This window comes from Hordeum vulgare, chromosome 2H (assembly GCF_904849725.1).
Source record: "Hordeum vulgare subsp. vulgare chromosome 2H, MorexV3_pseudomolecules_assembly, whole genome shotgun sequence".
Classification (NCBI taxonomy): domain Eukaryota; kingdom Viridiplantae; phylum Streptophyta; class Magnoliopsida; order Poales; family Poaceae; genus Hordeum; species Hordeum vulgare.
Genome location: NC_058519.1, coordinates 142,029,519 through 142,049,912, shown reverse-complemented (window position 1 = coordinate 142,049,912; position 20,394 = coordinate 142,029,519). Strand labels below are relative to the sequence as shown.

The following is a 20,394-nucleotide window of genomic DNA, read 5'->3' as shown; positions in this document are numbered from 1 at the left end:
GAGGAGTTGCATGAATTCACGGCAGGAACCGGTCATCTTCTGAGACCCTGTCATCCACACCATAGAGCGCTCTTCATCAGGAGAGAAGTGGACCGTGACATAGAACTGAGCAACAGCAGTGGGGTCAAAATCTGTCTTGAAAGTGATGATGTCCTTGATGCCCAGTTTGTCAATCAGAGAGAGGGCATCACCAAAATAGTCCAGGTTCCGCTGAAGATGAGCTAGGTCAATCCACTGAACGGGGACATAGTTCTTCTTGAACATAGTTCTTCTTGAACTGTGCGACAATATCACGGTAGATCATGCACTGATCCTTTGCCCAAACATGGTCAACATTCTTGATCACAGCCTTCTCTTTGAGATAATGGTTCTGAGTGCGAAACTGTAGAAAGTCCTTGGGGGGCATTGTTCGGACATTGATCCCCTTATCCTTGTGCGCGGTCTTCTTGAAGGACTGCTTTTTGGATTGCAGACCTGAGGTGGCAGACCCCTCGGGAGCTTCTTGGTTGCGAAACTGCTTTGACTGCGTGTCCCGTGGGGGGTTCGAACGGCGAGAACTACCTGTGACACAAAACACACAGCGAAAAGAACCGACAAAAAGAGTCAAGGCAATGAACTAGAAAAAGCAGAAAAAAATAAACACTCATTGCCAAGCACATGAAAAGAATGCACGGTGAATCCTCCTGGCGGTAGTACCGCTACCCCTGGCGGTAGTACCGCTGGGGGTCCTCGCGGTAGTACCGCTACCCCTGGCGGTAGTACCGCTGGGGGTCCTCGCGGTAGTACCGCTACCCCTGGCGGTAGTACCGCTGGGGTTTGACTTTCAGATCTGACAGATAAAAATAGACCTCATGCATAGGGCTACACGATTTTTACGAGGGGCATGGCCTGTATATGAACACTAAGAACTCCACCCCAGCCCTACTCACATGAGGATCACAGGAATCACCGAAATAAGTACATGCCTAGGCAAGAGAGAGCAAGTTTTAGATCTAATCCAAACATAGTTCAAGTGCTAGATCTAAAACAAGTAAATCCTAGGACATGGCAAAATAATCAGCAACGATTCATAGGACCTACACTCCCCTCAAATATCTCCTTCATGCCATCCAAGAACAAGGCACAAGATCAAAGACATGGATCCAATCCCCCAATGCTCCTAACCCTAGAACAAGAACATCAACCAAATAGAAGAACGGAAGGAGCTTTACCGGGATTCATGGCCCTTGGAGGAGGAAGGAGAGGTGGAGCAACCCTTCCAATCCAACGGAGAGAAGGAGCTCCACGAAACGAGATCAAAACAGGGGGATTTCGGGCTAGGGGAGGGAGGAGCCGCGAGAAAGAAGAAAGAGCCTGAGAAAAACGGCCCCCCCCTCCTTTATATAGCCCAAGAGGTACGGGCCAGCGGTAGTACCGCTGGGGTCCTGGCGGTAGTACCGCTCTCCCTTGAGACAGCCCTAAAAATTTCCTAGCCGGTCGTGTTAGATGGGAATCCTGGCGGTAGTACCGCCATACCTAGCGGTAGTACCGCTGGGGTCCTGGCGGTAGTACCGCTACCACTGGCAGTAGTACCGCTGCAAATGTCACAACGCGGCCTAGGATAAGAGAAGAACTTGGGCAAATGACAAGTAAGTAAAAACGAGATAACACCTAGAAAAAAGTACTGACTTCTCATTGTATATCCTTTCTTCTATACAAAAGAAAGGTGGGAGGGGCGATGGCCGAGGCCACCTATGTTTGAGACAATGGTATGACACCGCAAAGAATTATCCTTGGGTTCATGACCAATGCTCGTCTTTGAAGCACAAGTGTCATTTGACAATGGCTAAAGTGAAAGACTAGATTGATTTATGCATAATGAGGGGAGGGATATTTCATTGAGAGAACAACACTCCCCCTATGTCCATGCCTACATCTAGACCAAAATGGAATGCGAAGTGAGGTGCAACATGCCTAGTTTCAATCCACATTACTTGAATAAATGATATTTAGCTCATGCCTTAACTCCCGGAACCTTGCTTCATCTAGAGGCTTAGTGAAAATATCTGCAAGTTGCTCTTCAGTGTGGATGAAGTGAACCTCAATATCACCTAGCTTGATATGTTCACGAATGAAGTGATGACGAATATCAATATGTTTGGTTTTGCTATGTTGCACTGGGTTGAGGGAAATCTTGATAGCGCTTTGATTGTCACATAGAAGAGGCACTTTGTCACAAGTGACGCCGTAATCCTTTAAAGTTTGCCTCATCCATAGCAATTGTGCACAACAACTTGCAGCTGCCACATACTCAGCTTCGGCGGATGATAAGGAGACGCAATTCTGCTTCTTAGACGACCAAGTTACCAATGAGCGACCAAGGAATTGGCATCCTCCAGACGTTGACTTCCTCTCCACACAATCTCCTGCCCAGTCTGAGTCAGAATAGCCAACTAGATTGAAGTTTGCTCCTTTGGGATACCAGAGGCCAAAGTTTGGGGGTATGAGCCAAATATCAAAAGATTCGCTTAACAGCCATGTAATGGCTTTCTTTTGGTGCAGATTGAAACCGTGCACATATCCCTACACTCAACATAATATCCGGTCTAGATGCACAAAGGTAAAGGAGGGATCCAATCATGGAGCGATATACCTTTTGATCCACTGCTTTACCATTGGGATCACTGTCAAGCTTGCATCTTGTTGGCATGGGGAACTTGACCGGTTTGACATCTTCGAGCTCGAACCGTTTGAGCATGTCTTGAGTGTACTTGGCTTGTTTGATGAATGTCCTTTCTAGACCTTGTGCAATCTCGAACCCGAGGAAGAACTTCAACTCTCCCATCATGGACATCTCAAACTTCTCAGTCATTAGTGCAGCAAATTCTTCATTGAAGGAAATGTTAGGAGAGCCAAAGATAATATCATCAACATATAGTTGGCATATGAACAAATCCCCTTTAACCCTCTTAGTAAAAAGAGTGGGATCTATCTTCCTAATTTCAAACCCACGATCTTGTAACAACTCAGTAAGATACTCATACCACGCGTGTGGGGGCTTGTTTAAGGCCATAGACTGCCTTATTGAGTTTGTACACATGATTGGGGAGCTTGGGATGTTCGAATCCCGGGGGTTGTTTGACATAGACCAACTCATTCAAAGGACCATTAAGAAAGGCACTTTTCACATCCATTTGTTGTAACTTGAAGTTATGATGAGAAGCAAATGCAAGCAACATGCGAATAGATTCTAGACGAGCAACAGGGGCAAAGGTTCACCGTAGTCGATACCCTCGACTTGGGAGTATCCTTGAGCCACCAATATTTCCTTGTTTCGAATCACAATTCCATTGGCATCTTGCTTGTTCTTGAATATCCATTTGGTTCCGATGACATTATGTTCCTCCGTTGGCCTAGGCACTAAATCCCAGACTTGGTTGCGCTCAAAGTTGTTAAGTTCTTCGTGCATGGCCATAAGCCAATCCTCATCATCGAGCGCTTCCTGTACCTGTTGAGGTTCACAATACGAAACAAACGCGTGATGCTCACAATAATTCCAAATCTGTTGTCGGGTGGATACTCCCCTTTTTATACTGCCAAGTACATTCTTCATAAGATGTGACTTGACTCTCAGCTTGTTCGCAATCTTGGCTGCTCGACGCTCCAAGAGTTCTTAATTAGATAACGGGGGAGCATCAACTTGTTTCCTTTGCTTGCCCTTGCGTCTTGAGCCGGCTGTTGGTGCTCCAGAAGGGAATTGTGAGACAGTCTCCTGATCATCTTGTCCTTCGACTTGAGCAGGTTCACTAGTTTGTTCTTGTATTTGTGGTTACTCTTGATCTTGATCTTGTGTTTCTTCTTGGTCTAGATCTCGGGGTTGCACTTGATCTTGATCATGAGCCGGTTCGGTGTCTTGGGGTAGTGCTTGAATATCCCGAGACACATCATCATTGTTGGGAAATTTATCTTGACCTTGAGCTTGTTTATTTTGTTGAGAGTCTTCTCTTTGTTCATCGGAAGCATGTGGGGCTTGTGAAGGTGATGGCTCCACTTGAGTAGAGCATTGTCCTTCTCCTTCGGCCACAAGGGGTTCCTCAATGGGGAGTATTTGACCAATCCCCATTCTTCTTATGGCTTCGGGAGGAATTTCATCACCTACATCACAAAGACCACTTTGCTCCACTTGGGAGCCATTATTTTCATCAAACTCTACGTTACACGTCTCCTCAATTAGTCCGGTGGACTTGTTGAGGACACGGTAAGCATGAGAGTTTGTAGCATAACCAACAAAGATACCCTCATGTGCTCTAGAATCAAATTTAGCTAACCGTGCTCCTTTCTTGAGAATGAAACACTTACAACCGAATACCCGGAAGTACTTGAGATTGGGTTTGTTTCCAGTTAGAATCTCATACGGAGTCTTGTTCAAGCCTTTGCGGATGTAGAGCCGATTGGATGCATGACATGCTGTGTTGATGGCCTCTGCCCAGAAGTTATATGGAGATTTGAATTCTCCCATCATTGTCCTTGCAGCGTCTATCAAGGTCCGGTTCTTCCTTTCTGCCACGCCGTTTTTCTGAGGGGTATATCGTGCAGAATATTGGTGTTTTATTCCCTCATCACCTAGAAACTCATCTAAGGTGTAGTTCTTGAACTCGGTGCCGTTGTCACTCCTAATCATCAAGATCTTTGCTTCATGTTGACGTTGCGCTTCATTAGCAAAGTTGATGACCGTTTGTTGAGTTTCACTCTTCTTTTTAAAGAAATATACCCAGGTATATCTTGAGTAGTCGTCAAAAATCACTAAGCAATACTTTCTGCCTCCAAGACTATCAAATGATGGAGGACCAAACAGATCCATATGGAGAAGTTCCAATGGCCTCTTAGTGTAGATAATAGTCGTTGGACGATGAGCAGTTTCATGAATCTTTCCTTCAATGCAGGCACTACAAACATGATCTTTAGCAAAGCTCACATTTGTTAGTCCACGAACATGGTCCCCTGTCAGAAGGCTTTGCAAAGATCTCATATTGACATGAGCTAAACGGCGATGCCAAAGCCAGCCCACGTCAACTTTAGCCATTAAACATATCGCAGTCTTAGTGGGTCGCTTTGAGAAGTTCACCACGTAAAGACCATTTTCGACATGTCCAACATAGGCTACTTTAAGAGTCTTGCTTCTCAGGAGGACCACAGTGTCAATATTAAAGAATGTGGAAAAACCCATAATTGCGAGTTTACGAACCGAAAGTAAATTGTAGGCAAGTGACTCAACAAGCATGACCTTCTCAATAGATAAATCTTGAGAGACGACCACCTTACCAAATCCCAATACCTTTGAAGAGGATGCATCGGCGAATTGGACATGGGTGGGCATAGATGGAGAATGATGCACATCCACCACTAAGTCCTTGCTTCCGGTCATATGATTTGTTGCTCCACTATCGAGCAACCATGACACCCCACCGGAAGCAAACTCCTGCAATAGATCAAGGCTTGGTTTTAGGTACCCATTTTTTAATGGGTCCTTTTGTTGGAAATATGCCCTAGAGGCAATAATAAATTAGTTATTATTATATTTCTTAGTTCATGATAATCGTTTATTATCCATGCTATAATTGTATTGATTGGAAACACAATACTTGTGTGGATACATAGACAAAACATTGTCCCTAGTAAGCCTCTAGTTGACTAGCTCGTTGATCAAAGATGGTCAAGGTTTCCTAGCCATAGGCAAGTGTTGTCAGTTGATAACGGGATCACATCATTAGGAGAATCATGTGATGGACTAGACCCAAACTAATAGACGTAGCATGTTGATCGTGTCATTTTATTGCTACTGTTTTCTGCGTGTCAAGTATTTGTTCCTATGACCATGAGATCATATAACTTACTAACACCGGAGGAATACTTTGTGTGTATCAAACGTCGCAACGTAACTGGGTGACTATAAAGATGCTCTACAGGTATCTCCGAAGGTGTTCGTTAAGTTAGTATGGATCGAGACTGGGATTTGTCACTCCGTGTGACGGAGAGGTATCTCGGGGCCCACTCGGTAATACAACATCACACACAAGCCTTGCAAGCAATGTGACTTAGTGTAAGTTGCGGGATCTTGTATTACGGAACAAGTAAAGAGACTTGTCGGTAAACGAGATTGAAATAGGTATACGGATACTGACGATCGAATCTCGGGCAAGTAACATACCGAAGGACAAAGGGAATGACATACGGGATTATATGAATCCTTGGCACTGAGGTTCAAACGATAAGATCTTCGTAGAATATGTAGGATCCAATATGGGCATCCAGGTCCCGCTATTGGATATTGACCGAGGAGTCTCTCGGGTCATGTCTACATAGTTCTCGAACCCGCAGGGTCTGCACACTTAAGGTTCGACGTTGTTTTATGTGTATTTGAGTTATATGGTTGGTTACCGAATGTTGTTCGGAGTCCCGGATGAGATCACGGACGTCACGAGGGTTTCCGGAATGGTCCGGAAACGAAGATTGATATATAGGATGACCTCATTTGATTACCGGAAGGTTTTCGGAGTTACCGGGAATGTACCGGGAATGACGAATGGGTTCCGGGAGTTCACCGGGGGGGGCAACCCACCCCGGGGAAGCCATAGGCCTTGGGGGAGACACACCAGCCCTTAGTGGGCTGGTGGGACAGCCCACAAGTGCCCTATGCGGCAAGGAGAAGAAAATCAAGAGAGAAAAAAAAAAAAGGAGGTGGGAAGGAAGGGGGACTCCCTCCCACCAAACCTAGTCCAACTCGGTTTGGGGGGGGAGAGTCCTCCCCCTTGGACTCGGCCGACCCCCTTGGGGCTCCTTGAGCCCCAAGGCAAGGCCCCCTCCCTCCCACCTATATATACGGAGGTTTTAGGGCTGATTTGAGACGACTTTTCCACGGCAGCCCGACCACATACCTCCACGGTTTTTCCTCTAGATCGCGTTTCTGCGGAGCTCGGGCGGAGCCCTGCTGAGACAAGGTCATCACCAACCTCCGGAGCGCCATCACGCTGCCGGAGAACTCTTCTACCTCTCCGTCTCTCTTGCTGGATCAAGAAGGCCGAGATCATCGTCAAGTTGTACGTGTGCTGAACGCGGAGGTGCCGTCCGTTCGGTACTAGATCGTGGGACTGATCGCGGGATTGTTCGCGGGGGTATCGAGGGACGTGTGGACGTTCCACTACATCAACCGCGTTCTCTAACGCTTCTGCTGTACGATCTACAAGGGTACGTAGATCACTCATCCCCTCTCGTAGATGGACATCACCATGATAGGTCTTCGTGCGCGTAGGAAAATTTTTGTTTCCCATGCGACGTTCCCCAACACCTTTCATGTTAGAGACAAGGGTCTTAGGAACCCAGATAGCCCATTCAATATCCTCATCATAGGAACCAACAAATCTGGCATAAACATGCCCATCATTAGCACAACATAAGTCATAAGAAGAATTGAATTTGCCGGCTGTGTTAGTAGGAATGGTTTTGCCCTTCTTGAGGTTTCCATAGTCCACCTTGTTCCTGTTCACCTTCTGAGTCCCCTCACCCTCTTTGACAAAGATGTCCATGAGGGTGGGAGATCGTTTGTTCCTGTTCCTTCTTTTACCTTTTGACTTGGAGGTAAGTCCAAGTCCCTCCTTTCCTACAACACCCTTTTGAGTGCTCAAGAGGTCGTTCAGACTCTTCTCACCTTGTATGCATGCCACAAGGCCCTTCTCAAGTTTCTCCTTTAACTTGGCATTTTCCTCCACAAGATGTACATGCTCACAACAGGGGTTAGTTGCACAAGCATTATCAATTAACACAAAGGGAGGGCACGTAGAGATCTCCTTGGTAAGTTTTGCTTGGAGTTGATCATGAGACTCTTTCAGAGAGAAATGAGCACCTTTCAAGACCTTGTGGGCCTTGTCAAGTGTGTCAAACTCCTCTTTGAGTCTGTCATGGCCAACCCCAAGAGCATACTGTTCAGACTTAAGCATACGAATAAGAACAACATCATGATCTAGTTTCTTTTGCATTTTAGCGCAGTCATCGTTATATGAATCCTCAAGAGCCAAACGAAGAGTGCGCTCCTCTTCTAGAGCACTAGATAATTCGGCAATTTCATCGGCATAGTCACGACTGTGTCCCTGAAGCTCGGAGATGGTCTCCTCATGAGACTCAATGAGGTCAGTGGCCTCACCCAGTTGTTCCAAGAGAGCAACAAAGTGCTTCTTGGATTCTCCCTTAATAGTGCACAGAAACTTGTCAAGATCATGCTCATTAAGTTCCCCAACATCACTATCTTCAACACAATTTAACAATGAAGGAGGAGAAGCAATGTTGTCTTGATGATGGGAGTTACCTGATTGATACCTTTTGCCATGAGGCACTTGGTGATGTGGTTCTCGTTGGGGGCGTTGAAGAGAGACACCTTCTGGGGAGAGGTAGTGGCAATAGCAACAGTTGCCGTTGCCATTGTATCATCATCATCATCATCATCTAAAGGATACTCTTCAAGGGCCACCATCCCTTTTGGGTGAGGTTTCTTCACAAAGTTGTTCTTGATTGGAAATGATTTGGTTTTGTCTTTGCGAATGAGCTTGCCTCCGTTGTCTTCCCTTTTCTCATAGGGACATTCGGCCACGAAGTGACTCCGTTACCACAGTTATAGCATGTCCTTACTCGTTGTTTGGGTTTGAATCCACTAGAGTTGTTCTTGGTGAAGGTGGGTCTTCAGTTCCTCTTGTTGTCCCAGAATTGCCTTGATGCAAGAGCCATGTGCTCATGATAGGCATACTTTGTGTCCTCAGGGCAGCCCTCCTCTTCCTCATCATCTTCTTCTTCTTCAAGCATTGCTTTTGCTTTCAACGCAAGGTTGGGTGAAGTTGTCTTTGATCGAACATGAGCAAGTGCATTGTCGGCTGTTTCGTTCATGATTGACATTGCAATGAATTCATCCAACACCTCACGTGAAGACAAGGAGTGAAAGTCTGGCCGCTGACGAATGACTGATGACATAGCTTTGTTGAAAGGCATGATGGCTTTAAGGAACTTGCGTTTGACCCATGTGTCATCCACATCCTTGCTCCCATGATCCTTGAGTGCCACAGCAATAGCAGTCACCCTCCGATATAGATCACGAGGGTCCTCGTCTTCCTTCATCACAAACTCATCGGCCTTATCAAGTATCACTTCATAGTTGGATCGTTGAATGCTTGAGCTTCCCTTGTACAACACCATAATATGCTCCCAACAATCCTTGGCCAAAGTGAAGGCACGCAAGTGAGGAAGATCTTTAGGTGGCACTGCAGACTGGAGAATAAACAAAGCAGAGTGATTGTCTGCATCTTCTCTTGGAGTGAGGTTGCTTGGATCATGGGGATAATATCCTTGCTCAATGATTCTCCACAAGTTTGTTGAGCTGTGATTCAAATGAGACTTAATAGAAAATACCCAGTTAGCAAAGTCACCTTTCACAAGCTTAGGAGGAGGACCAACAGGATTAAGACGTGGTGCGGGAACGGATCCTCCATAGACCATGGGGGGTGGAACTGAGGCATATGTTCCAGTCCCATCCTTTTCGTGAGATGAGGGAGGTTGCGTACCTTTAGCCGCTTCCTTAGAGGAGTTGGCCTCCGAATCGGAAATGGTGGGTTTAACCACTATAGCCGGTTCGGTGTGAACTTTTAAATCCCTCAATTAACTCTTTAAGCATGGTCTTGACCTCGTTCGTCAAGGACGTCTTGAGAGCGGCCATAGCCGTATTCAAGTCGTCCCTTGTGACCGAAGTCAAGTCCATGGCCTCGGGTTGCCCATGGTTAATTCCCTCTTCGCCTTCCATACTCTTCGGGTGGTTAAACCCTTAATAAAGAGACGTGGCCCTGATACCAATTGAAAGGATCGATATGGTTGGCTAGAGGGGGGGGGGGTGAATAGACAACGGCCACTTTTTAATTAATCTTAGCAAGTTAAGGTAAACAACATACGGGTTCACAAATAATACGACAATGAGGTGAACCCTAAAGAAGCTAACAACGAGAGCTATTAAGACAAGTAAGATATAGTCACAAGCATAAGCAAATACAAAGTAAAGGATAGAGATAACCACAAGTGGAACCGATGGAGACGAGGATGTGTTACCGAAGTTCCTTCCCTTTGACAGGAAGTACGTCTCCGTTGGAGCGGTGTGGAGGCACAATGCTCCCCAAAAAGCCACTAAGGCCACCGTATTCTCCTCACGCCCTCGCACGATGCAAGGTACCGTGATTCCACTATAGGTGCCCTTGAAGGAGGCGACCGAACCTTTACAAACAAGGTTGGGGCAACTCCACACAAAGCTTGGAGGCTCCCAACTAGACCATGAAGCTTCACCACAATGGAATATGGCTTCGAGGTGACCTCAACCGTCTAGGATGCTCAAACACCCAAGAGTAACAAGATCCGCAAGGGATTGGTGGGGGAATCAACTTTTCTCTTGGTGGAAGTGTGGATTCCTTCTCAACCAATCCCTAAAGAATCAACAAGTTTGATTGGCTAGGGAGAGAGATCGGGCACTTTTGAGCTTAGGGAGCAACAATGGAGCTTGAGAGGGTAAGAGATAAGGTTCCACAGCTAGAAGAACCCTTTATATAGTGGGGGAAAAAATCAGACCGTTTTCCCACTCTCTGCCCGAGCTCCAGCGGTACTACCGCTGACCAGGGGCGGTACTACCGCTGGGCCCCTGGTAGTGCAAAAGCACTACCGCCGTCAAGAAAGTCTTCACAAAAAGCTCCGTCCATGAACTACCGCTAGGCAGGCGGTACTAAGCTCCTGGAGCGGTACTACCGCTGACCAGGGGCGGTACTACCGCTAGCCAGCGGTACTACCGCTAGCCTTCCAGCGGTACTACCGCTAGGGCCAGCGGTACTACCGATGGGGACCAATTTGCAAGGAGGAAAGAAACCCAGTGGCGGGGGCCGCTCCAAAGATGAAGGTAAGGGAGAATATGTGAAGTGTGCGCGTGCAAAGATAGATTCCACCCAAACCTTTCCACTACGGATCCCCTCTTAATAGTACGAATTTCCTATGACTCAAATAAAGAGAATCGTAGAGAGCGCCGTGCTTCCGTTCCATGAATGAGGAGACGAGTCGTCTTGTGCCGTTGACATGTGTTATCTGAAACCTTAACACACACGGTTAGTCCTTTACGGTACTGTCATCAATCACCAAAATTACTTAGGCGTAAACTATGCCCCAACAGCTAAGATGGTGACTTCAGATTTACTGATATACTACTTTACAAGGTTATTATGAATAATTAATAAAGTGGTTCCATGCATCGTCGAGAAGCAGAGGCCGAGGGTCCTCCACCTTTTAAAATAATAATAAAAACATCCTAAGTGCCTTCAACGAGAGAGTATGCTCCTATGAACCAAAATGGTTCATTCGTTCAATATTTAGTTTTCAGGTGTACCAGTTTTTTTTACTGACACTAGTTTTTTTTGCATGCTAATATGTGTAACATTTATATAATAAAGATCAAAGTACAAATCACGTAAAGGACGACATGACAAAACTGAAAAGACAGCGGAACGTTTCTGAGTTTTACACCAACATCCATCACCTGCCTCCGGCATCACCACAACAGACACCAAAGGAATAAATGACAAAACACCTTCTCACTCGAACTCGACGCGGCCTCATCGTTGATATGCAGCTTTGCGGACCTCTAAGATGACGCACCCAAGGTGAAGCCATTGCTGTTGAACGAATCAGAATGGGGCATCATCCCGGACACGCCATCGAACTTCAGATCTCGCACCCCACCACAACTAAGAAGCCGAAAGAGAAAACCATACGTGCCATCAATCAACCGCAAATCCAACACGCGTTCCATTTTCTAGATGTCGTCGATGCAGACCACAATCTACATCTACTCCTGCACTACCTTCCAAGCTCCGTGTTGACGTTGGAGCACACGTCATCACAACGACAGTACCCAAGGACATAAGCCCACCACAAGGATGGCGTCGCCGCCACGACATCCCCGCTTGAAGAGAATGGTTCTCAAATTCACCACCGACTATAGAGACGATCACCTTGTCGGAGAAGAATATGGAGCTTCTTTATTTAGCATCGACATCACCGTCGCCGAAGTCAAGATGTCAAATGATCAAAAAATCTAAGGTATTAGAGCCCTAAAACCTAAAGCTAAAATGATTCACATGCGTGGGATCCGGCAACCCCTCTCACCGCCGACGACCAAGAGGTCATCGACGAAGGGGGAGCCACCGAAAGACGGCGATGGGAGAGTTGGTTCTCTTGGCGGCAGTGGCTAGGGTTCCATCGCTAGACAAAGAGGAACACATCTTCTGAAGCCTTTCCTTTCTTCCCCCTTTTCCGTGAGAGCTCAGGATCTTACCCAGCGTATTACTGCCTAAACTTTTTTAGTGCAATTACTGCCTGAATTGAAACATAAAAAATCCAATACAGAAAGCCGGGCTTAAATGCACTTTATTCCCTTCGTTCCTAAATATAAGTCTTTTTAAAGGTTTCACTAAAGGAGTATATACGGATATAGACACACTCTAAAGTGTAGATTCATTCATTTTGCTCCGTATATGGTCCCCTAATGGAATCTTTAAAAATACTTATACTACCTTCGTTCATAAATATAAGTCTTTTTAGATTTTCCACTACACATTACATACGTATGTATATAGACATAATTTAAAGTGTAGATTCATTCATTTTGCTCCGTATGTAATCCGTAATGAATCCTCTAAAAAGACTTATATTTAGAAAAGGATGGAGTATTTAGGAACGGAGGGAGTAGTTTTTAGGCTTAAATGCAAAGAGTTTTATCAAGTCCTTTTCCATAATGGTCTAGTTTGCCGAGATCACTAATTAGTGAGTACTCGTTTTAAAGATCACTCCCATCCTCCAGGTCATGACAAATGGCACACTGCATGTGCCACTTGTCGTAACCTCAGAGTTTTCCTTTTTTTCGTAGATTCGTTTTTTCAAAACGTTTTATCTCCTAAACCATGCGTCCAAATCTCGAACCGTTTTCATCGTTAGACTTCTTGCGTCGAGATCTTCAAAACTAGATCCCATGTTAATAGGTTTTGTCGAACTTTTTTTTAAAGAAAAAGCGGACCAAAAAAACCGTGCCTTCCGCGATATAAAAAAAACACGTTTTTTTTCGCGTTTTTCCCTTTGTGCGTGCCTCTCACGAAGGCAAAATCATGCCTTCCACGGAAGCAAAATCGTGCCTCTCGTGAAAAAAATGTGTTTTTTTCCTTTCCGATGTGCCTCTCACAAAGACAAAACCATGTCTCCCGCGGAAGCAAACCCGTGCCTCTCATAAAAAAGAAAACAGAAAACACGTTTTTCCCCTTTTCAGGAGGTATGACCGTGCCTCTCGCGAAGGCAAAATTGTGCCTCTAAAAAACAAAAAATACGTTTTTTCTGTTTTCGAAAGCACAGTCGTGCCTCTCGCGGAGGCAGAACCGTGCTTCGTTTTTTCGTGATTTTTTTTCTTATTTTTTTATCAAAAAGCTTAGAACGATCAGTGAAAAACTGAAACACAATATAAATAAATAAATAAAACAATCTAAAAAGCTGAAAACGCGTAAGGAAAAAAAAATTAAAAATAAAATTTTAAAAAACGCTCAGAACGTAACACGTGGCGGCGTCTAAAAACACGTAAGTGACGATGTGTTGGAGTGATCGCTGAAAGGTTTCGGAAGGAGGGCTCGCTAATCCCCTAGTTTGCTTTTTTTGAGTGGACCATAATGGGCTAGCAGGCTGAGCCACAAAGAAAGCATTGAAGCCCACTACGGCAGCCGCCAAAGGAACCAGGGAAGAATCCCCAATTCCCCGTTGACCCATTCTTCCCCGGCAACCTAGCTCGGAGACGACGGCCGGCGGCCGGCGCGGGCGTGCAGCGTCGTGCGAGCAGCGTGCCAGCGGCAGCGCGTCGCTGTGGCGTGCTGCAGCCGCGCGGCAGGCACAGATCAGGAGGGACGGCGCGGAAGCTGAAGCTAAGCGTATACTGAGGTCCGAACAGCACCAGGATTAAGGTCTGTTCGGACTCTCCAGAGCTTGTGATTCGTGAACTATGAACTGATGACGATGCAGTTGTCTCAGCGACAGTTCTTCAGATTTCACCTTATTCGGTTTTGCTCTGCCACTGGCCGCAGCAATGTCCTCTTCGTCCTCTTTCCCCGGCTCCCGCTTCCCCTTCGCCGCCGGTGGCGCCGGTGCTGGAGCCTCCGGCGGAGGTGCGGGCGGAGGCGGAGGAGGCGGCAGCGGGAGCAGCGTGCGGCCCTGGGGATCGAGCGGAGGGACGTCGGTCTCGTCGTCGGGGAAGCGGATACAGAAGGAGCTGCTGGACCTCAACGCCTCCGACTGCTCCGCCGGTCCCAAGGGCGACAACCTCTACCACTGGCTCTCCACCATCATTGGACCCCAAGGTATAAGATTATGTAATCCTTTCCACTTCCTCCTCGCCACTAGCCCATTCAAGACAGGAGAGAAGCTCTTAGGAACTTTAGTTTATATGTACTACACCTACTTGTTTAAATTGTGCCATCCATGGTATTAAATAATAAAGTATGCACCCATGATTTGGTCAACTTAATATCAAAAGGCACCCATAATTTGGTCTAACTTAATATCAAAAGGCACCTGTAATTTGGTTTAATGCATTGTTTTTCTTGTAGGGTCACCATATGAAGGAGGGATATTTTTCCTTGATATTGTTTTCCCACTTGATTATCCATTCAAACCTCCTATGGTAAGAACTAATAAGTAACCTTCTTTTCTTTTGCTACTATTTTCTTATGTGATGTGTAGGTTAGCCGAGTTAGGAGTGCAGCAATATCCCCCTGGTTCTAAAAAAAAATTCCTTAGACGTGGCAAACCTAAGTTCTGTAGAAGGAACATATTTTTTTTTAAGAGAATGTGATATTCGCATATTCAAAAAATCGAGTACGGCCTCAAAATAGTTCGTAAAGAGTGCTAATATGCTTATTATGTAATTGGAATCTGATTTGTTTTCATTAAGACCAGTCTCCATAAATAACATCATGAAAACCATGTAAACAGACTAGTATCATGCATATGATACTAGTGTATGATACTACATCGGTAATGCATATTAGTATCATATGTTAGTATCATAAAATAGTTCATTTATTGCCATGCATGACACATAGTAGCACATCATTTAATATGATACGGTATCATGATATGATACTCAACCCTCTCTTTCTTCATTGAATTCTATGCCACCTCATCAAAATTGCCTAGTTGGCATGCATGAATACTACCTATGATACTCCCATTACGACCATATAGTGTATGACCAAAAGGATGAAATTTAATATGCATTAGTAAATTATATAAGAAGGAAATGCATCATAAAACTCTGTTGTCCCCAAACTTCCACAGTCTACTTCCACAACTCAATAAAGAAGGCCTAGAAAGAGGAAGCTGTATTGAGCTGTCCGTCAAAGAATCTAGATTCATCCAGAAACAACACCTCAATAGGAAATTTTGGGAAGCATGGAGGAACGGATTTGAACACTCTAAAGAACACAAATTAAAAGTAAAGTATTATGTAAAAGCGAGTTTCCTTCGCTGCTAACTAATGTTGCTTTTGTTTCTTCTGAAGTGACGTATGTTTGCCGATGTCTTAAGTGTAATAAGACATTATGCATCTTTCTGTCATAATGTCAGTCATGTGTAAAGAAAACATGTCTGAGGTTTTCATTTTACAGTTGCTATCAGGAAAAGTAACTGCGTGTGGTTGCTAAGATGTTGTTTTCTTAGGCGTCCACCTGACCTATGTTGTGGTAAGCTTTTAGCTAATGCTTTGCTGAGAAAAGATTTTTCGGAAAAGGATTTTGTCCACCGGAAGCCTTATTACTGGTTGATTGAGATCACCTTTATCCTTTGTTGACATATTGTTTGTATCGGCATATCTTGGCTTAGAGCACAAGATTGTGATAATTTTGTAAATTAGAAAGCCTGATACACATATCTGTCTATTTACTGGCCGTATCGATTCATCAGTATCCATCCGCTAGCCATAGTCCACACCATACTGTGGAGGCCCACCTACTACCTTTGACAGATGGCTTGGTGGTAGGTTGAGATGGGAGGGGTCAGAAACAGACAACCTCCATTTCGAGATCTCAGCAATGGAATAATGCTAACACTACTTTCACCTACCCCACAGCTGTACAGTGTGCTACATTTACCATGACAAGCATATGGCACCATGCATAAACTAAATGTAGGTCACCACAACAATTATAGTCCAAACAATAAGCCAGGAGCATGCGAATTTTCTCAAGGTTTTGTAAAAGAAAAGATCTGTCTGCTATACTGTGTATACCAGCATATATGCTGTACGGCTCTGATGTTATAATGTTACAACTAATGATTGTCATGATTTTATATTTGACGTTTATATTTTATAAGTATTCTTACGCTATTTATGTTTTACTCTAATGTATTAGATTTCATTATTGGAACCCAGTAGTATAGTTTAGCACCGGGGTGCCTTAAAACTTTCGGTGATAAACTGACTATTGTGCTGTGACTCTTCGAGGTGACCTTCAAAACAAGGATTTACCACTGCAATGTTGATTCTATTGGGGCAGTGAGTTTGGAAATTTTGAAGGATGGCTGGAGTCCAGCTTTAACCATTTCAAAGGTGCTACTGGCGATCAAAGGCATCATCACAAATCCGGATCCATGTATGTTCCAACACTGCCAGTATCATTCTCTGAACTTAGAAAAGGGAGTATTTTAAATTTTTAATACTACTGTATAGTGTCTACATAGTTGTTGCTTCTCTACTGGAAAGCCTAACATTATGGTGTTTTTGTTTGTGCAGACAACCCACTTGTGGAGAGCATTGCACGTTTGTACCTGACTGATAGAGCTAAGCATGATGAAATAGCTGCTGAATGGACATTGAGGTTTGCAAGATAAGGAGTCCTTTGTGTAATTAAATAAGAAAAAATGACTCTGTAAAGGAATAAACTTGTATGTATCCTGAGACATATAACGTTGGAAAATGACCAATACATTAATCTGAGTTGTGACATAAACATGCGATTTACACTCGAGCATTATTTTGATGTTTAGATGCAGAATTAGCGTTTATGGTTTACTTCATGAAGCGACCCCTCGCAATTCTTCAGGGTCGCTTCTCTGATTTCGTGAGCTAGATACTGAAATCCTATTTATTGGAACTTGGCGTCACAGGTCATGCCATTAGATCATACTCCCTCCGTTCCTAAATATAAGTCTCCACTATGGACTACATACGGATGTATATAGACATACTTTAGAGTGTAGATTCACTCATTTTGCTCTGTATGTTGTCCGTAGTGGAATCTCTAAAAAGACTTATATTTAGGAACGGAGGGAGTATATGTATTTTTGCCCACTTGATTTGTTTTTGAAGGGAAAAGTTCGTGATAGTACTGAAGTTTCAGTGATAAAAAAACTGTCACATATCACAGTCAAACTACGAAAAGGCCTACGAGTCAAATCTTTCACTTCAAACCAAATTTTCGCTGGCTATCATTCCTAGGTTGTTGGGCATGGCTTCAATCATACATGAATGATGTTTATTTCTAAAACTCTGCCCACCTTTTATCATTCCCCTGTATAGTGGTTCAGTGTACACTGTCATCCAACATAGTACGGTCGCAGTGCACTGAAAGCTGGACAAAGATTTCAAATGTTTGAGGCAGAATATTGGCCCCTTGCTCACAAATGCTAACTTCAATCTCACTTCATGGAGGAATGAAAGGCTACTAGGACAGGTACAGATCTTCCAAATGAACAAATCAGACTAAGCCTTTGAAAGGGACATTCCACCAGTTCACCTGTTCCCAGAACAGACTGCACACCTCAGCATATCAGTTCGACCTATAACTCCTCCATCCCACATAAGGAGCAAGCAATTCTTTCTGGTGATCTTCTCCTCTAGACCACAAACAATGGCCACCGAGTGTGAGCTGAATAAATCTCGCCGCTTCGATCGTGGCATGTCGAGGCGAACACGAAGACCCACGAGCCTTGTTGCTTGTTATGAAGATCGGTATGTGCCGCCCTTGGCACGCCAGCTGCTCCACGAGGCCAAGCTGAAGAGATTGCTCCAGTGTGAAGGTACAGAGCTGCAGGCACCTCAGCAATGTGAGGGGGCAGAGCAGCGGATGGAGATTCCACAAGCACCACAGGTGTGTGAAGGTGCTGAGGTGGATGTACCAGAGCAATATCAAGATGAGCAAGAGAAGAAACCACAGCAATATGAAGATGAAGAGCAGGAGAAGGAAGCACTACTGCACCAAGATGAGGAGCAGAACATAGCAAAGCAATATGAAGATGAGGAGGAGACAGGGCAGCAGCAGCAACAGCAAGATGATGATGTGCCAGAGCAATGTCCAGACGAGGATCAAAAGACACCAGAGCAATACCAAGATAAGGAGTTGGAGGAGAAGGTGGAGCAAAGGTCACCAGAGCAATACCAAGATGAGGAGTTGGAGGAGGAGGAGGAGGAGCAAATCATACCAGAGCAATACCAAGATGAGGAGTTGGAGGAGGAGGAGGAGCAAATCATACCAGAGCAATACCAAGATGAGGAGGAGGAAGATGATGAGCAAAACATACCGGAGCAGTATCTTGGTGAAGAGCAAAAGATAGCACAAGAATACCAAGATGAGAAGGCACCAGAGGAATGCCATGAGGAGGAGCAAACGCCGCCAGAGAAATGCCAAGATGAGGAAGAGAAGACAGGTAAACAATGCCAAGATGAAGATGAGAAGACATCAGAGCAATATCAAGACAAAGATGAGAAGACATCAGAGCAACATCAAGATGAAGAACAGAAGGCACAGCAGGACGGCCAAGACACGAAGCAGAAGACCCTGGCCCAGCGCCTAAGCGTAAAAAAGCCGATCATGCCGCCACCTGTCGGCAACGTGCCACGGCTTTCCCTTCTGGAGCTGATACGGGAGAAGCAGCTTGGCACTGGAGAAGGCAAAGCTGGCAGGGACTTGAGCTACGGTGAGAATGCCATTGCTGACCATAGAGCAGCAGCAGCAGCAGCTGGCTGCACGACATTGGCCATGGTGATAAGGCGATCCGATGGAGGAAAGAAGAAGTCGCCAGGAATCGTCCGCCGGTGTGTGAAGGCCTTGAACCAGATGATCAAGGCCAAGCATGGGTCCAAGAAGAGCGTGCCTTTCAAGGAGGTATGAAGTATGAACACAGACAGGTACACAGTTTCCTAGTACTATACCCTGGACATCTCGGAATAATGCACGGTTGCGCAAAAACTAGAATTTTGGGCATGATGCAAGATGATAGAACTCCACAGCAAACCCCGTGCGCTGTCTACCTAGAACAGATCTATTATAAGAGATGTTGCTTTATGGCATCTGATCAGTCATGTACTTGCCCAAACGATGTACCGTATGAAACATCAGCGAGCCTATCTAGATATATCTTGCGAACTTTTTACTACTGTATGGAATCATGGACACCAAGGGGGTTGCTCGCTTCTACCGACACTTTCTCCCGGGTCGGCAAAGGTGTGCTGGTGCGCACTCCCTTTCGTTTCTTTTCTGGGTCACATGGCTTTTTCATTTGTTTTGGTGTATGATGAATGTTGAGATTGCAAGTTAGTGGAGGAAAAGGTGAGGAGAAAGGGGGGAAATCTGTGAGGCGGCCTGTTTGATGACGCAACGTGTGTGCAACATCACATAGCTCTGCTCTTTTTGTGATCTATCACAAGATTTGATATCGTCTGCCATTACCGGAGCAGGTGTTATTTTCAAAAGAACATGGCTGTTACCACACCGACAGAAATGTAGGGCCGATGTGCACAGAATCTAGAGGATCCCTTGGTTTTGCAGACTTGTGGAACTTTGAAAGAAAAAAATGCTGCACAGAGCGATCCTATCAATAGTGCGGACTCGTTATGATTCAATCATAGGGAAGAAACGGGAACGCACGGGCTCAACGGACTGATGGTTGGAGCGCGTCAACCGCATCTGCGGCCGTCTAATCTGATTTTGATTTTGATTTTGATTTTGATCGCACGGCTCGGGAGCATCCGCTAACCATAGCTCAGGGTTGCAAACTTGGCCCCTGTGGCAATGCTTTCGACCGCAACAAGGGGCTGGTTGCAAACCCACCGGGCACCCCGTTTGGAAGATCGACCTCCCCTGCCTAGCCTCAATCTACGCTCAGTCAGCCGCCGCCACGCCCACCGGCGAGATTCGTGTCGCCCCTCCAGTCTCTCTCCTATGCCCGTCTCCCGTCCTCTTCCTTTGCGCTCGTTTCCCTAGCCCGAGCACGCCGTTCGTGCTCCATGGTAGCCGACGCGTCTGGCTCCGGTCGCCTGTGCCC

At 45.4% G+C, this 20,394-nt stretch overlaps 2 protein-coding genes across 2 annotated transcripts; both read left to right on the top strand.

Annotated features, from left to right (window-relative positions):
* Nucleotides 1–13,843: 13,843 nt before the first annotated feature.
* LOC123425581 (constitutive photomorphogenesis protein 10) lies at nt 13,844–17,081 on the top strand. Its single transcript, XM_045109272.1, has 5 exons — nt 13,844–14,039; nt 14,160–14,432; nt 14,682–14,755; nt 16,577–16,724; nt 16,865–17,081. Exons 2-5 carry the CDS (start codon nt 14,162–14,164, stop codon nt 16,960–16,962), a joined length of 591 nt encoding a protein of 196 aa, XP_044965207.1. The 5' UTR covers nt 13,844–14,039; nt 14,160–14,161; the 3' UTR covers nt 16,963–17,081.
* A 391-nt stretch (nt 17,082–17,472) lies between these two features.
* On the top strand, nt 17,473–19,506 carry LOC123425580 (involucrin-like). The gene has a single exon (XM_045109270.1). It carries the CDS (start codon nt 17,982–17,984, stop codon nt 19,239–19,241), a length of 1,260 nt encoding a protein of 419 aa, XP_044965205.1. The 5' UTR covers nt 17,473–17,981; the 3' UTR covers nt 19,242–19,506.
* Nucleotides 19,507–20,394: the final 888 nt, after the last annotated feature.

Bases quoted from the DNA above. Each gene is read 5' to 3' on its own strand.
- LOC123425581 (XM_045109272.1), top strand. From the start codon at position 14,162: ATGTCCTCTTCGTCCTCTTTCCCCGGCTCCCGCTTCCCCTTCGCCGCC. The intron at 14,433-14,681 runs GTATAAGATTAT...TTTTTCTTGTAG, and splicing joins CACCATCATTGGACCCCAAG to GGTCACCATATGAAGGAGGG. The intron at 14,756-16,576 runs GTAAGAACTAAT...TGACTCTTCGAG, and splicing joins ATCCATTCAAACCTCCTATG to GTGACCTTCAAAACAAGGAT.
- LOC123425580 (XM_045109270.1), top strand. From the start codon at position 17,982: ATGGCCACCGAGTGTGAGCTGAATAAATCTCGCCGCTTCGATCGTGGC.